The 15,665-nt window shown below is 37.7% G+C and overlaps 1 protein-coding gene across 3 annotated transcripts in view; it reads right to left on the reverse strand.

Annotated features, from left to right (window-relative positions):
* Window positions 1–1,447: 1,447 nt before the first annotated feature.
* Window positions 1,448–15,665, reverse strand: part of ZEB1 (zinc finger E-box binding homeobox 1) — a 120,099-nt gene continuing 105,881 nt past the window's right edge. For all 3 annotated transcript variants that reach the window (XM_005480362.4, XM_005480361.4, XM_014270222.3), the window contains 5 exons: window positions 15,434–15,636; window positions 10,253–10,358; window positions 7,644–9,454; window positions 6,039–6,219; window positions 1,448–3,934 (listed from right to left, as the gene is read on the reverse strand). In XM_005480362.4, coding sequence (XP_005480419.2) covers window positions 3,381–3,934; window positions 6,039–6,219; window positions 7,644–9,454; window positions 10,253–10,358; window positions 15,434–15,636 — 2,855 coding nt within the window. In that variant the 3' untranslated portion in view covers window positions 1,448–3,380. The remainder of the gene's footprint in view (window positions 3,935–6,038; window positions 6,220–7,643; window positions 9,455–10,252; window positions 10,359–15,433; window positions 15,637–15,665) is intronic.

Genomic DNA, 15,665 nt, shown 5'->3' on the forward strand with positions numbered 1-15,665 from the left:
CCACACACACAGAGCTTCCTCACTGCTGGAATCTCACTGCTGGGGCTGGGAATGGTGCCTACATCCTCTAAGCACCTCTGGCTTCTACATGAGTTTGCTCAACTAAATGAAGACACACCACAATTTCTGTGTTTTTCAAACAGGTAACAGATGATATTACAAAGTCACAAACACCAAAGACATTGCTGAGCTTGACAGATGCAAAACTCAATGCACCAATCTATTTTGAAGATAAAAATGTTAATAACATAGTGTAAGTAATGAATATAAATTCTGTCCCCTAAAACAATGACATATCCTGAGTAAAAGTTGCTTGGACTTTACTTTCTATCCAAATTACTGGCCTTCTATATTCAGCTGTCACTTACATGAGAAACCTTAGGTTTACCAAAATTCTCTGTTCTGCTACTAAAGACAATAAAATTTTCCCATTTCAGCAAATGTCTCACTGGGTTTATTACCACAAACATCTTGGAATATGAAAAATATGAAAATCTTAGAATAGTTTCAAGAAAGTGTGTTTCATTACCTAAAAGAGAGTAGAGATAGTTCTACCTGGGAGAAATTCTGAACCACCTGATTAACTCTGTTATGATAATAATTACGAGACAATATAATTAATGCAGCATAAATGGTTGATTTCTTCAAAACAGCTTTCACATATTTAGCTCAATGATGCTATGAAGGTAGACATTTACTAAAAGTGCAGTATTAATACACTGTACAGCAAGATGCACAGGAAGTAAAATTATTACTATATGGGAGAAATCCTCTGTATGCATTAATACTGAGATAATAAGATTGAGAAATACTCAAAACTTAGGTATGTGAATATAAAGTATCGTACATAATGTTCATGAACTCCCTGCCCTCATATTAATAACAGAAATTCCATTTTAGGTATCATTAAAGAAGAGAACTTTGCTTAAAGAACAGTCTGTAAACTTTGCTTGAATGGCAAAACATTGTAATCATGCATATATATTAAAATTTTCAAGCCTTTATACTTACATTACTGAAATTATATATCTGCAATGTTGGCATTGTATCTTTGTGAAGTTCAACAGCAAAAGATACATCAGCCTTTCCAAGGACAACTTATTGCTAAGTCAAGAAAACAGTTGTAGACTTATTTCATTTAAAAGCAGTCTTATTGAAAAATAGCATTGAACAGTACATTAGATAGGTACAGCAAAATAAAAAGACCCAAAAGAACAATGCACATGGTTCATTTGGAAAACTCAGTTGTTTTCCTGACATTGGTAAATCAATGCACTAATGTAGCAATCCCTGTGCCTGCACACAGTTCAATCCCCTCTTTCACTTCCATGCTCCTTATGTACCACTGAAACCCAGGACTGCCACTGAAGCAGGAGCTGTGTCTCAGTAACTTCTCATAGAAATCATTTAAATGCACTTTCTACATTACCAGAATAATGACAGTAAGTCAGACTTGTTGACGCATTTTATTGTGAGATGGGGAGTCTGGTAAAAAACTAGAAAATGACCATGATGTAACAAGGAACTTAAAAATGAAGTTTCAGATTTGTAACATACATACATGAATACAGGAACAAATTGGCACAAAAATGTTAAACATTGTTCCCAACACTGTTTTATAAGATTATTCTAATTTGGCTTACTAAGGAAATGAGAGTTTTATGGTTAGACTAATCTCTTAATAAAACTGCAGAGCATCATGCTATTAGTCACACAGTGAATTTCAAAATTTAAGAGCTTTATATTAAAAACTGGGTAAAGGTAAAATGAATTGATTGCAATTGTAAAATTAATACATTCCCATTTTAATTCTTCTGTTCTACAGTCCAAGGCAAGTATAAATGTTAACATAACACTGTTAAATCAAATCTCAATGCAAGAGAACCGATTGCATCTCTACTTTAAATCTTATCAACTTTCCAAATTTTCATACTAAAATATATTATTGTATTAATACAAACTACAGTATTATACACTACACTGTGTAATAAATAAAGAAATATAAAAATAAGACACATAAATATAAAAGTTTTCTAAAACTAAAAAGGTACATATGTCAGTAAGAAGGGTATTAATACTGCCAGGTTTGAAGACATACAGTACAAAATGTTGCACAGATCTATAAACTAAAAGAAATAAAATAATACTGATAGGTAAAAATCAGCTAACATTGTTAATAAATGGGGTCCATAATAACTAACATTTGAAAATACTTATGAGCCAGATAACATGTCATGTATGTGTCTGAAATTAAAGTAAACCAATAAAGCAATAAAGCAGATTAGAAAATTTCCCTTGTAATTATTGTAGAGAAATTCTGCAAGTCAGGTATTAACCCAAAATACCACCAAATAATTAAATAATGAAATATACCAGTGTTCTTACTTCTCTGATGGCTGAGTGTTTTTTCCCCATGAATAGTTTAGAAGTTTGATACAAATCAACAAATGCTAGTTATTGTAGGCCACACATTGGATAAAGGCTGCTTAGAGCCTTTGTAATACTGATAAATGGCACTTACAGCACATAGGTCTTGCATAAGGCCAAAGGAGATACAAAGCTTCATATCAAATCCTTCATATCATTACTACATACTCAAAACACAATTACAAACACTGTTTTTGACAACTTTCCTGTCCTTACCAGTATTAACACTGTTAGTCCCTGCAATCAGAACTCAACGACAATCTTCTCAACTACATTTTTAACCACATGAGTAAGAAACTTCATTTCTTCTATCATCTTCTTCCTTAAGGCTAACAATACACTTTAAATGATAATATGCTCTACTACAACATCTAATGTCATAAACTGCTACCTTCTAGGTTGAATTTACAAAGGTAGCCAAGCACTGTTTGCAACTGCATTACATGTCTCTGCAAAAGGGAATTTTGTAGTGCAGAAGTTCTCACATTGTAAAACATAAGAAAATACTGAAGCGGATTTAGGAAATGTTTTACCATAAAAAAAAAATCATATAAATCTCTCCCAATTGTACAGTTTAAAAATTAATCAACTTAAGAATGAAAATTAATACTGATAAAACAAACAATGCCAGATGCTTGTCTAATAATCAGGTTTCCTACAACCTGGTAAATCTTTGCTTCCAGAGTCACTGTATTTTTCTAATCTGCTTCATGTTATAAACTTGTTCCTAACTTTGAAAACTGTGTGAAAAATTACTAAGTTTGAGGTTCAGGCACACCTGGATTTCTTTTTTTTTTCTTTTAATTTTTTTTATATATATATTTTTTTACACAGTAGTGAACAGAAATCACAGTATGCAGGCTACTGCGTTTCCATGAAAAGCATGTATAATATAGAAGGAACTTCATTACCAATTTTTTTTTTCCTTATAGAAAAAAACTAGCATGTAAGCTTTATTCATTGTTTTCTTCTGACACCTGCCCATTATTTTGTATAACTTCTGGTTCTGCATTGCTTGCTTGATTTACAACTTCATCATTCTTGTCACCTTCAGTTTTCCCTTCTTCCTCTTCTACTGCTGCTACTTCTTCCGCATCCCCTACTTCTTGTAGTTCCCTACATTCTTTTTCTTCCTGAAGTCCCTCTATGTCTTTTTCTTCCTCCTCCTCTTCCTCTTTTTCACTGAATTCCTCCTCCTCCCTGGTCAGGCTCTCCCTCTCATCGGAGTCGATCTGCGAGGGGGACGCCCTGGGCAGGGTGTGCTCGCTGCTCAGCACCTCGGGGCCCAGCTCCTCGGGCTCGGCGCTGTCGCGCTCCTCGGGCTCCCTTTTGCAGTAGGAGTAGCGATGGTTCATGTGCTGAGAGTAAGAGCCCGAGTGGGAAAACCTCTTTCCACACTTGTCACATTGGTAGGGCTTTTCCCCAGAATGCAGTCGCATGTGTTCGATCAAATGGTGTTTGTGTTTAAATGCTTTTGTACAGATTCCACACTCGTGAGGTCTTTTACCTGTAAAATAAAGCACAAACAGTTGGGCATCTTGTAGCAGAAGTGTTAAAATTGTACACTGCTGTTTTCACTGTAAAATGCTGTTGGTGAACTTATTAGCATTGATTAAATTTTATATAACAAGATGTTCTACTCCATGCATTATCAGGCTGAGTCTCTTTCCTGAGCCCAAAGGCTGAAGGTGCAAGGGTACATTGTCACAATCGCTACAGTAATTTCTAAGTTTTTTAGGAAAACTCATCATCTCATAAAGAGATTCTCATATATGACTTTTAGCGCCAAAAAGTGCAAATATAAATTAGAAAATCAGACATTTTTCTTGCATAAATTATTTTCAATTGAAACCATTTTAACTTTTCTATATTGATGGCAATTTAAAATTAGCTAAGCTTTTACATTAGTTTTGGTGTATGAAGTCCTTCCATGATACAAGTAAAAGGAAAATCATTCTAAAGTCTAGGCTGAATGCTTTATGTACAAAACTTGCTCACTACGCATGCATTGACATGAAAAAAAAAATCATGAAATACACTGTTTCACTCAGTGTATTTCTGCTGTTTTCCAGCTACTGTCTTGTTTTTAGAGTTTCTTATAAATGTATGAGGAGCCTAGCAGTGTTATTTTGATTTTGACATTTAAAGTTGTTACACAAAATGACTTTGCAGTCTTAGCTCAGACATAAAAGACAAAGACAGTAAGACATCAGGTTTCTGCTCACACTACACCTGTGACCAGCACATCCATGTCATCTCATGCCAAACAAGCAACAAGGCAGATATTGGTCTCTCTTCCCAAGAAAGAAGTGATAGGACAAGAGGAAATGGCCTCAAGTTGCACCAGGGGCGGTTTAGATTGGAAATTAGGAAAAGTTTCTTCACCAAAAGGGCTGTGAAGCACTGGGTGCCCAGGGAAGTGGCTGAGTCACCATTCCTGGAGGTATTTAAAGGACAAGCAGATGTGGCACATCTGGGACAGGGTTTACCAGTGGACTTGGCAGTGCTGGGTTAATGGCTGGAGTCAATGATCTTAAAGGCCTTTTCCAATCTAAATGATTCTGTGATTTTGAATGTTACATTGAAGTTAAAACCGGTAGAGGAAGAACAATTCTGCTAGGAAAAGGAAGAGTTAAGAGAGTCTCAGGACAGGATAGGTATGAAATAAGATACCCTTAATGAATACAACTTGAGAAAATTGATCAAGACAAAAGAATTTGTACTGTTTTTAATTTTATATGTGATATAAAACTAGAAGGCTAACATGCAGAAATATAATTAATATAATAATTCAGCTACTCTGTCAAGCAAGAAAGTAGAGCAGCATGAAGGGAGCAGCCAGAAGTTCTAAAGAGTTTATTTTATGGATATGGGGAAAGAGAAGATAACAGAGCCAGCAATAATACAAAACCCAATACATGTTTGGCAATATATAATACAAAACCCAATATATATTTGGCACCTAATCAGTAAAAAAAAACCCCAATTCTTACTTTAAGACATCACAGAAGAAATAAGAGAGCAAGAGGTATTAAAAATATCCTAAAGATACCAGAACCTGAGCCAAAAGGAACAACTATGAGAATTAAAAATAAAAATCAAAGCCAAAAGGGTGTTCATTAGCAGTTAGATTCTATGTCTAATGAATAGCTGAAGCTGTTAACTTCAGGGCATTATAAATGTAGCCCAGTTGGAAAATCCTTCATGCCAGATATGCACACTGTTTTTCATGCACAGTATCAAATACACACACGATCCTTTTTCCCTCAGCTTTTATTTTTAATTTTTTCAAAATTTATAACCAGGCAAGGTAAATTAGAAGTAATACATTCTCATTTATAGGCTGTAGCTCACAGATGATTATCCACAAGCCAGATGCAAAAACTCCCCTTTTTCTATTTAGGGTTTAGGTCTAACAAATTTAAAGAAAGACAGAATTGCTGTTCTGTCAAAAAAATACACAAAACCAGGTGTTTCTAAAGAAAGCTTAGCACAGGCAGTAAGGACTGCTACACTTCCCTACACCACCTGAGAACTGGGTTCCAGTTGAGATTATCAGTTACATGTTACCAAAAAAATAAGAATCAGAAAAGTCTTTTCCTGGTACATACCTGTGTGTTCATACTTATGTCTCAATAACGAGCTGCTCTTCTGGAATATTTTGTCACATAAATCACATGCATACATCCCATTTTCTGTCTTTCTCATTTTTTTCTTTGGGGGTGTTGAATCAGAATCATTTTGATCTTCTAAATTGGATATTCCTTCTGAGCTAGTGTCTTGCCTTTCATCCTTCAGAAAAATTACAAAAATAGGTTAACTCCAATAAAAGAAATCACTCACATGAACTGAAGCTTCTATTCCCATTCAATTCCATAAAGAGCCAAACAAAATTGTTTAGACTTCCACAGTCAAAGAAAACTCCTTTACTGCGTTGTTCTGCTTTGCAGTCCCTGCCACCATCCAGATGCAGATTTCCTCACTGGGACTGGTTTTAATCACATCCAAATATGATTGTTGGCCAGGTCTAAGCTACGTTGGCACTCTGTACTTTAGGGCCCATAAAATAAATGCAATATTACAGACCTGTAAAGCACTTCAGTAAGTGGGAAGAGCAAATTTGTCACCTAACTGCATTTTTCAGCTAATGCTGGTCACCTACCTTTTGCCTCTGAGATTTTATGAAGTTAAAAGACTATTTTTGCTGAAGTTTTCACAGAAAAGCTATTTAAATTACCATTCACATTTGCATATTTCACTACCATCTTCCTCATGAAACTACCACAAATACTATTTAACCCAAAGTTCAGGGGACTTCATGTACTTTCATTAGTAAATATTTTCAAAAATATAACTGCTGTGTATTTCTAAGCAGTTTAAGTGCTAAAGCTTCCCTGAAAAAGCACAGTATTTTCTACTGACATCAGCAGCATGTACATGTTACCCTCACATTTTTAATATAAGCAGCCTTGTAACTCTTCAAGGCTCCTCGGTCTCTGGCAACACAGAAGCCTGAGTAAAATGCTAGACCACCAATTTCTAAGATTTAAGTAGAAACACTCAGCCACTTTTCTGTTCTGCCGTGTCCCTACCTTAATGTTCACAGGTGATTCTCGGGAGGACTGACCCCAATTAGATCCCATCTGGGTGTACCCAGGGAGGAACAAGCCGGGATACAGGAGTGGCAGATGAAGATAAATATCTCCCTGACTTTCAGTTGAGACTATATCTGCATTTTGTTTAAAGTGACATTACAGTGTAGGATGAAATCAGCTACTCTGCAAATCAAGGAAGCAGAGCAGCACAAAAGGAGTAACCAAAAGCTCCAAGGGGTTTATTTTCTGAATATGGGGAAAGAGGAGATGCAGAGCCAGCAAAAGACAAAAGCCATGTCTTTATTTTGCTTTTTGATCAGGAGCATTAGAAAGTCTTTAGAATAGTGAGCACTAATGTCCTAGAAGATTAAATACGGAGAATAACTGAGCTGTCCATGCATTACATTTTCCATTAGTCTGGACTCAAGCTGCCTGAGCTAACTAGCTTTGCAGAGGGCAAACAGTAATATCTATTACCTATATACAATCAAGTCAAATAAGCCTGATAGCTTGTATTTATATTTTTATTTAGTTCACCTTGATAGCTTTCTGTTAGTTCAGCAGAGGTACAGATTGAATACATCATACGTACATCATGTAGGAATATGGGGACCGAAGTACCTGATTTCCATTGGCTTGGATCTGTTTTGGTGGTGTCTCATGAACTGCAGGACTAACTGTAGTAGAGTATGCATAAGCCACCTGTGGAATCAAAATGGTTTGCTTATTGGCAGCGAGAGCTCTCAAGCAGGGAACACTGTTCTGGTCAGCAATGGCAACAATTGTAGGTAACTGGGCAGTGACTGTAGGTATAGCAATATTTATGGGATTGGCACTTGGTGGGATTACATTTACAATAGGATCAGAGTCTGTAACACTGTTGTCCTTTTGTGGTTCTTTTTTTGCACAAGTTAAGTTCAAAGGTTCTTCTTGGACAGAATAAACACTGTTCTGGTAAACACTAGTTATGGTAGATCTTTCCAACAGCTCTCCATGTTGCTTTGGTAGCGAAAGGTCAAGAGGTTCTATTTGTGGCTCTTCTTGTACACCCTCTGCCGTGTACGTGTAACCCTGTGAATTTCTTGATGAAGAAAGGTTTAGTGGTGATGCAGATGGCGTGCTACTGTGTGAACCATTCAGAGTTGAAGCCCCTGGTAAAGTCTGAGATTTTGTTGTACTGCCAGGATTTTGTGAGTTACTTGTGCCATTCTGGGGTTCGCTCACATTTGAAGTTGCTGCTTGATCATCGTTGTCTGTGGGGCTGCTTAATTTAACTTGTTCAGGAGAAGATGGTCCAGAAGACTGCACAGAAATCTGTCCAGCTTGCATTTTTTCAAACCACTTTTTTACCACATCCAGTGGTAGGTTTACAGAATCTGCTATTTTGGAAAGCTCTTCTGCACTTGGTTGTGCATTTAACGCATAATAGGCTTTTAGGAGCGACAGAAGGTTCTTTAAAGGTGGCTGACCGGGAGACAAGTTGTTCTCCCCGGTTTCTGATGGGACAGGGGACTCAGGTTTCTCAGCTTCTGCTCCACTGGGCTGGGGAAGCTGAGGAGGGCTTTTTGTTTCATAGTGCTTTAATTCTTGAAGTGCATTAAGATCTCCTGGACAGTCATCACAAAGAAGACAAGTGCTATCGTTGGTCTCTCCTTCAAAGTTCTTATCTTTCTCAGACTTCACTGTGAGATCTTGTGGTAATTTTTCATTTTTGCAACTATTTGCAGGAACAGAGTTTTCTTTTTTTAGATTTTGTGGAACAACCTGAAGTTGACTTGGCTGCTCCAAGCTGTAGTTGATGATAATTTTGGTTGTCCCATCTTGGTCAACCAAAGGAAGACTGATAGCTGAAATGAGGGAATGGCCAGCTTGTTGTATAGATGCATTGTTGATTGTTTCTTGTTCTTTGGACGCAAGATTAGCATGATTGTTTTCCAGTACTTGCCTTATTACATTACCATCCACTGCCACTTTTAGTACATTTTGAATGTCACTTAAATTGATGCTTATGGGAGACACCAGACCTACTGTTGGTAGAACAACAGCTTGCACCACACCCTGAGGAGAACTGGTTGCCTGCAATGGGCTACCACCACTAAAAACCCCATTTTGCAAAGGGTTTGAACAATTAATTCCTGAAGCAACCACTATGGGCTTGAATTCATAATCCACAGGTTCAGTTTTAATTTGGTTAAGAGGAAGCTGCTCTTGCAAGGGTTTATTTTCTATCTTTTGTCGTATCTGTGGTCTTGCTGGGCTACCTGGTGATGCAGAAAGGGAAGGGGAGGAGCACTGAGACATCTTGAGCCCTGACCGGGCTCGACCATTCACGGGCATCAAACCAATACACTTCTTACTGCTTATGTGTGAACTGTATGAACCAGAATGGGAAAAACGTTTCTTGCAGTTTGGGCACTCATATGGCTTCTCTCCTAAACAGAAGAAAAATGAAAAAGAGAAGAGAAAAGGCATATACAACCGTTAACGAGGTTACAGTGCAACTTCATCAAACAATAATTACCAGAACAAATACATCATAATGACCTCTCAAAGAGTCCGAGGGGGGAAAAAAAAATCTTATCTAGTGAATTGAACAGTAAGAGTACAGCTCTGAGCCAAGGCTCCTTTAATATGTTTGTGATCCACTAGATATAGGATGGAGCCCACACGATCATGTGTTCCAGTATTTCTCTATTTGACAATTACAGATTTCACTGAACTTCATTAAAGTAGTACCACCACTAACTTCTAACTTCTTATATAAGATTTCTTATAACTTATCCAATAAATTGTGTCCTGAGTCTACTTTAGTATGACTAATCTGGAATGATGTCAATTATAGCCGCAGGAGGAACACTCAGTTCTTATGTCCTGATTATTATCAATTAAAATTCTCTAGCAAGGCCTGTAACACACTGAATGATCTGCAAACATTGAAGAAAAATAGCCAAGTGCAAAGGACCAGAAAGATGCCCCCATTTCTTCTGTGACAAGTCAAGTTTTCCTTAAATGTCAGAGATTAAGTTGCAACTGTAAATCCTCTTGAGCTTTTCTACATATTCCCCGCAGAGACCTGAAGGCTGCAGTCAGTGCTTGCAGTATTCCAAAGGGAAAAATATATGGAAAACACCAGTATTTTAAACTTAGACTTACAAGATTGCTATTACAACAAAGTTATAAAGAGCAGAAATGGTAACATTAGTACTCAATTCAAAGCTTGATTTATTTACCACTGTGGATTCGTAGATGCTCCTTTAGGTGATGTTTATATTTAAAAGCTTTTCCACATTCAGTGCACTTGAATTTTCGATTACCGCTGGACTGCGTCACATGTCTCTGTAAGAAAGAAGTCTTAATTATTGCACAGGACAGCAGCTTGCAGAAACACCTTCTATTTTCACATTGCAACATAGAAAAAGCCGTACAAACCCAAAAGAATCAACCATAATTGTAAGAGACTGAAGGTGGTATGGAAAAAGGAAACAAATTACAAATCAGGTACAAATGGAGGCACACATTTCTTCTGAATAAATCTAATACAGTAAAGAGAAAGAAACAAAACAAACTCAAAATATAGTTGCCCCTTCTCCTAAATTCAGGTGAAGTTTACACTGACATGTTAGTAGGAAGCTCCAGGATGAATGCTAGTTCTACTTGTGAAAGCAAAACCATTAGGGAAAAACCCCAAGCCCACTACCCACAGAATATTTCATGCAGGATAGAAAAACATTAAAGTCTATAGAAACCTGTTTAAACTTTAATCGGTTGACTTGATTTTTCCATTTACATGCTTTCAGGGCTTACTGTTGGCCTTGGATTCCTCTATATAATGATGCCACAGGACTGCTCAAGAGAAGGTAGCTTAGTGACAATAAAGGTACTCTTGGTCACAATTAATTTGCAAAATCAATGTGAGAAACTAAACCAAAACAAATAAAAATATGGAAGGGTTTCCCAAGTACAAAACACCAAACCTCTTCACCATTTGCACTGAAGCTCTGTGATTATTATTGTTAGATTTTGCCTTGTGAGAGCATTTATTGTTAAATTCTGAATTGTTTTTGTCTTTATTGCTATACTAGTTTTAAAAAGAAGCAAAAGCTAAGACAGACATGTAAATATCTGTAGTATATACATGACACATATGTTCAAGATTTGTAATTTTACCACAAACTGTATAAATCTATGAATGTGTATTTTTAAGGACAAAAATTACATGCACTTTTAAAGTTGAAACAGCTTAATTACCAACATAAAACAGAGGAGCTAGGAATTTTTCTGTTCAAACAACTTGTTTATTAGAAAAGCCCAGCAGCTCCTTTTTAAATAGAGCTCATTTGGCAAAAAGATACTCTACCATTACTGGGATGCACTGCAGATTTTTGGTAACTGGGACAAGAATTCTCATAAACTCAAGCACAGAACTGTTCATGGATTCCAGGGACAAACAGGCTGCCCAGCACCAACAGCAGGTGTGGATCAGCTGCCTCTGGTGTGAAAGCATGGAGGGAACCCCTGCCTGGCCTGCTGTACTTGGCAGCACTGGGAGCAGATGCTCACCGGGTGCTAGGGCTCTTCCTGAGCACAGACATGACAACTGGGGCTGAGAACTGTGCTGGAGAAGCAGGGATGGATAAAACACAGGATGGTGACCCTGCTGTGAGACATGCCTGCAGATCTGAAGAACCTGTGGCTCTGCAGATTGCTGGATGAAAGTCTGAACTCTCTGCTATGACATATGCTGTCCAAATTATCAACCCTTCCTGTTCTACTCCCTGTCCCCCTTTAACAGAAGACAAATTGAAATAAGATCATCTAAATTACTTCCACATACTCTAATCCAACAGCTCCCCTGGGAGAAGCAGTTGGTTAAGCTGCAGATTTTGCCTCTCAGCAGATCCTGCTCCCACCCTGCTCAGGGTGAGCTGCTTCCTGCCTCCCCCTGGGCTCTGCAGTGAGGTCTCCAGTGAGTTTATCCCGATTAGCACCAGACCCTCATTCCCAGGTTTGGACAAATCCAGCAGGTTTGCCAGCTGTCTTTTGCTAGTTCACATGGCTTTTCAGCTCTAAGTCCCTTGAAGATGATGTTCTAGAAGACTGTGGCTGACTCACTGCATTTCACTTCAAATGATCCAACTGCAATGAGTCTAGAGGACCGTGTCAGGATTTACTTAAGCCTGCTGAGAATCAGTTACCACTGTTTGTCTTGAATTATACAAGCTAACAGAACTCAGGATATACACAGTTACTGCAGGTCCTGGACTACATAAATATTCATACAAAGTATCAGGGAATGTATTCAATCTGTCAGAAATGTTTCTCCTCCAGTCTTTAAAATCAAATGTTTTATTTCTAAGGCATGGAAGTCCATACTCCACTTATCAAAATGTTAATGAGTTTTCCTGTTTTCCCAGTCATAGCTGTGAGGTGCTTTAAGCTTTCTGCTAGGTAGTGTTTCCAAATCTTAATTTGGAAATTTTGCCTTAGCTTCTTATATTTGTAACTCTCTGTTCAGTTTTCTTGCTGTCTCTTATAATACTGCTCAGAATTACTTTGATGGAGCTTGTTTAAATGTAACTGAGAAATCACAACACTTCTCCAAAGTACCACCTGTAATATTTTCACCTTCTTTTCTCAGTTTCAAGTGGTGTTCCCCATCTCAGCATTGTTAGTTTGTGCCTGAGATATGTGATATATTTCTAATACACAGTACATAATTGCTCATGAAAGAAATATCTGATCATTAAAGAATTAACTGCAACATTCAAAGAATATTCTTCTGCACTCCTGGAAGAACTGAAAGAAGAAATACCAGCATTAAGGAATGTAACTAGCCTAATAACATCCCTAACTAATACATCCCTGCACCAAATGTTTATGGTGCTTAGGACTGAAGCCCACCCCTCTCACACCAGAGAACAAAAATAATTAATGAGAATCCTCCAAAGTTATTTGGCAGACAGAAATTACAGGTATATCAGGGGTTTCTTCACAGATAATGTTTCCAAGAACTGCCATTTCTCAGCAGTGTGCACAACACTGTGAAATTCTGAAAAACTACCTACAGGTGCTTCATAAATTGATGAGAAAAAAAAGAAAACAAATATAAGAAGTATTTTTCACACTTCAACATCCCTTTTGGTGCTTCACATGTGAAGGCAGACGACACACACAGCATCCCCTCCTACCAACTGTCAGTGGTGTGGAAGCAGCCAAGGGTGCCGTGAGGAGCAGGGGGAGGAGGGAGGAAAGAAGAAGAAGATGGTGCAGGATGGCTCTCAGCTCTCTGCTGGAGCAGGAGTAAAGTTTTGTGTACCTGCCCCTGGCTCAGAAGGAGGCCCAATGAGCAGGTACGCCCTCCACTGCCTTCACTAAGCTAGATTTTATCTTTGCTCATTGCTGCTTTGTACAGAACAATTTCAAGATTGTCACATGATGGACGTCTCCAGCTAACAAAGTTATTCAAATAATCTATGGTCAGGTGAAGTTCTTTAACAGTAAGAAATCAAGTTTTAAACATGCAGCTGTTTAAGATCCACAGCCAGGAGGTCTATACTTTACTAATGACAAAATTTTCCATTACTCAAATTATGTAATCATGTATGTGCAGCCAATTTTGAAGACATGACAATTCTGCAATAATAACATACACAAACAAGTATTTCACATTTACCAAGTATCTAAACCATTGTAGTTTTAATTCTGGCTATGGCTGGAGAGAAAAGAACACACTTTCATGGGTGTAATACTGACTTCCAGATACTCCATAGAAACAACATTAACCAAATACAATTGTGCCTTCAAAAGTATAAATCCATTAAAATATTTTTGTGGGAATGCAGTTTAAACTACCCTTTTTAGCAATTCTTCTGAGTGTTTACTCACTTGGTATTTTTTATTTTTTCATTCAAACTGCATGCAAGTATGGCTTCTATCTCCCCCAACTACTTTATTCTTACGGTTTTAGGCTTGTAACTGAAAAGACTGAAAACAAATGTGGTAGCCCACAAGAAAAGCATTATATAAATAGCACTCCTAGATTTTATAGCTAGAAATATAAGATGTATGTAAGATGAAAGTAACTTTTAAAGTGCAAGCCAAGCCAAAAAGGAAGCGAAACAAAAATTAATTGCTCATGGGAAGCACATTTGAGTAAAAAAGAACTGCCAAACCAGAATATGCTGGTGAGGTTATTCCAAAGCTTGTGAGACAATAAAATCCTTGCAGCAGGATGGTTGATATTTTTTGTACCAATTTAATTGACCTGTGCATGTGAACACTTGCGTACAAAAATGTATCATAAATTTTTAACCCTGTTAAATTGTTGGACTTGGTGATACTTTGTAGAAGGGAGGTTAAAAGCCAATGTGTAAAAAAGCATCTCCTTTACTCTGGTTTTCTTAAGTAAAACATCCTCCTTTACTCTGGGCTACAGCCTGTAGTTTGGTGCTACCAGAAATGTTGGAAGTACCTTTACTTTTACATTCAGTTTTAAATTTTTCTGTTATATTTGTTTCCTATTTCATTTCTGGAGGGTATGAATCTTTCCAGTCTGTCCTCTGAAGGAAACATCTCCCAGCCTCTTTAACTTGGTGGTGGAAAAGCTGTTTGTTTTTTCCTCTGGAAAATTGCTGACTTTCAGCTGGCTCCTGAGCCTCAGAGCGCCTCTGATAAGCATGTGCTGGGGATGGATGATGGGACATTGTGGGGATAAAGAAAGAAAAGAAAAAGAGGGATGGGAGAACAGAGACTCAGGATCTTCTGATGGTTATGATCAGATGGTTAACTCATGGAAGACATTCCAGGGACCCATGCCCTCAGGTCAGCCCATGAACCAGAGAAAACAAGCTCATAACATCTTTAGCCTTTTCCGCTGCTTCATTTAGTGCTAACATCATATTTCACACATTTAACACCATATTTAAACACTAATTATTTGTATATTGTCTTACAGCATGAATTGCATTTAAAAACTGTACCTCACAGTTCAAGCAACACAATGGTTTGTTTTTTAAGGGCAAAAATGCTACAGTAAATTGTGAATTATTCAAACAGAACTTATGAAAAAAAAAAGGAAATGTTTCATTAAAGGCTTGAAATTAGATTTAAGTCATAATTTTTATGCAATGGTAGCCAATGAACAGAAAAATACCAACAAATTATCTACAAATGCAATAAAGCACTTCTGAAAACAACTCTAGTGCCTAGATGAATGAAAACAGGAATTGAGAACTGACAGCTACAGAAAAAGCCTGACTTGAGCAGCAAGCTTGAGGGTGTTCTCTGGGCCTGGACCATGAGCACACAGATGACCTGCTATGAACAGTTTACTCTCTCTGCACTTTTCTGCCCACATAACAAACCACAGTGTTGCTGCAGAGGACAACAACCATGCTCCAAATGCCACTTACTGGGTCTCTTCCTGATTTGTGTGATGTCATGTGGCGGTCAAGCTGCGTTCTGTACGCAAAGGTGTAGCTGCACAAGGAGCAGCTGAAGTTATCCTCGTTCTTTTCATGGCGGTATTTGATGTGTTCCTTCAGAGAGGTGAAGCGTTTGTATCCCCGGTCACAGTACGGGCACGTGAGCAGCTGGGAAAACGCGTCAGGAGTTCCTACACAGGGCACACAGTGCACCAGACTT

This window comes from Zonotrichia albicollis, chromosome 1, assembly GCF_047830755.1.
Source record: "Zonotrichia albicollis isolate bZonAlb1 chromosome 1, bZonAlb1.hap1, whole genome shotgun sequence".
Classification (NCBI taxonomy): domain Eukaryota; kingdom Metazoa; phylum Chordata; class Aves; order Passeriformes; family Passerellidae; genus Zonotrichia; species Zonotrichia albicollis.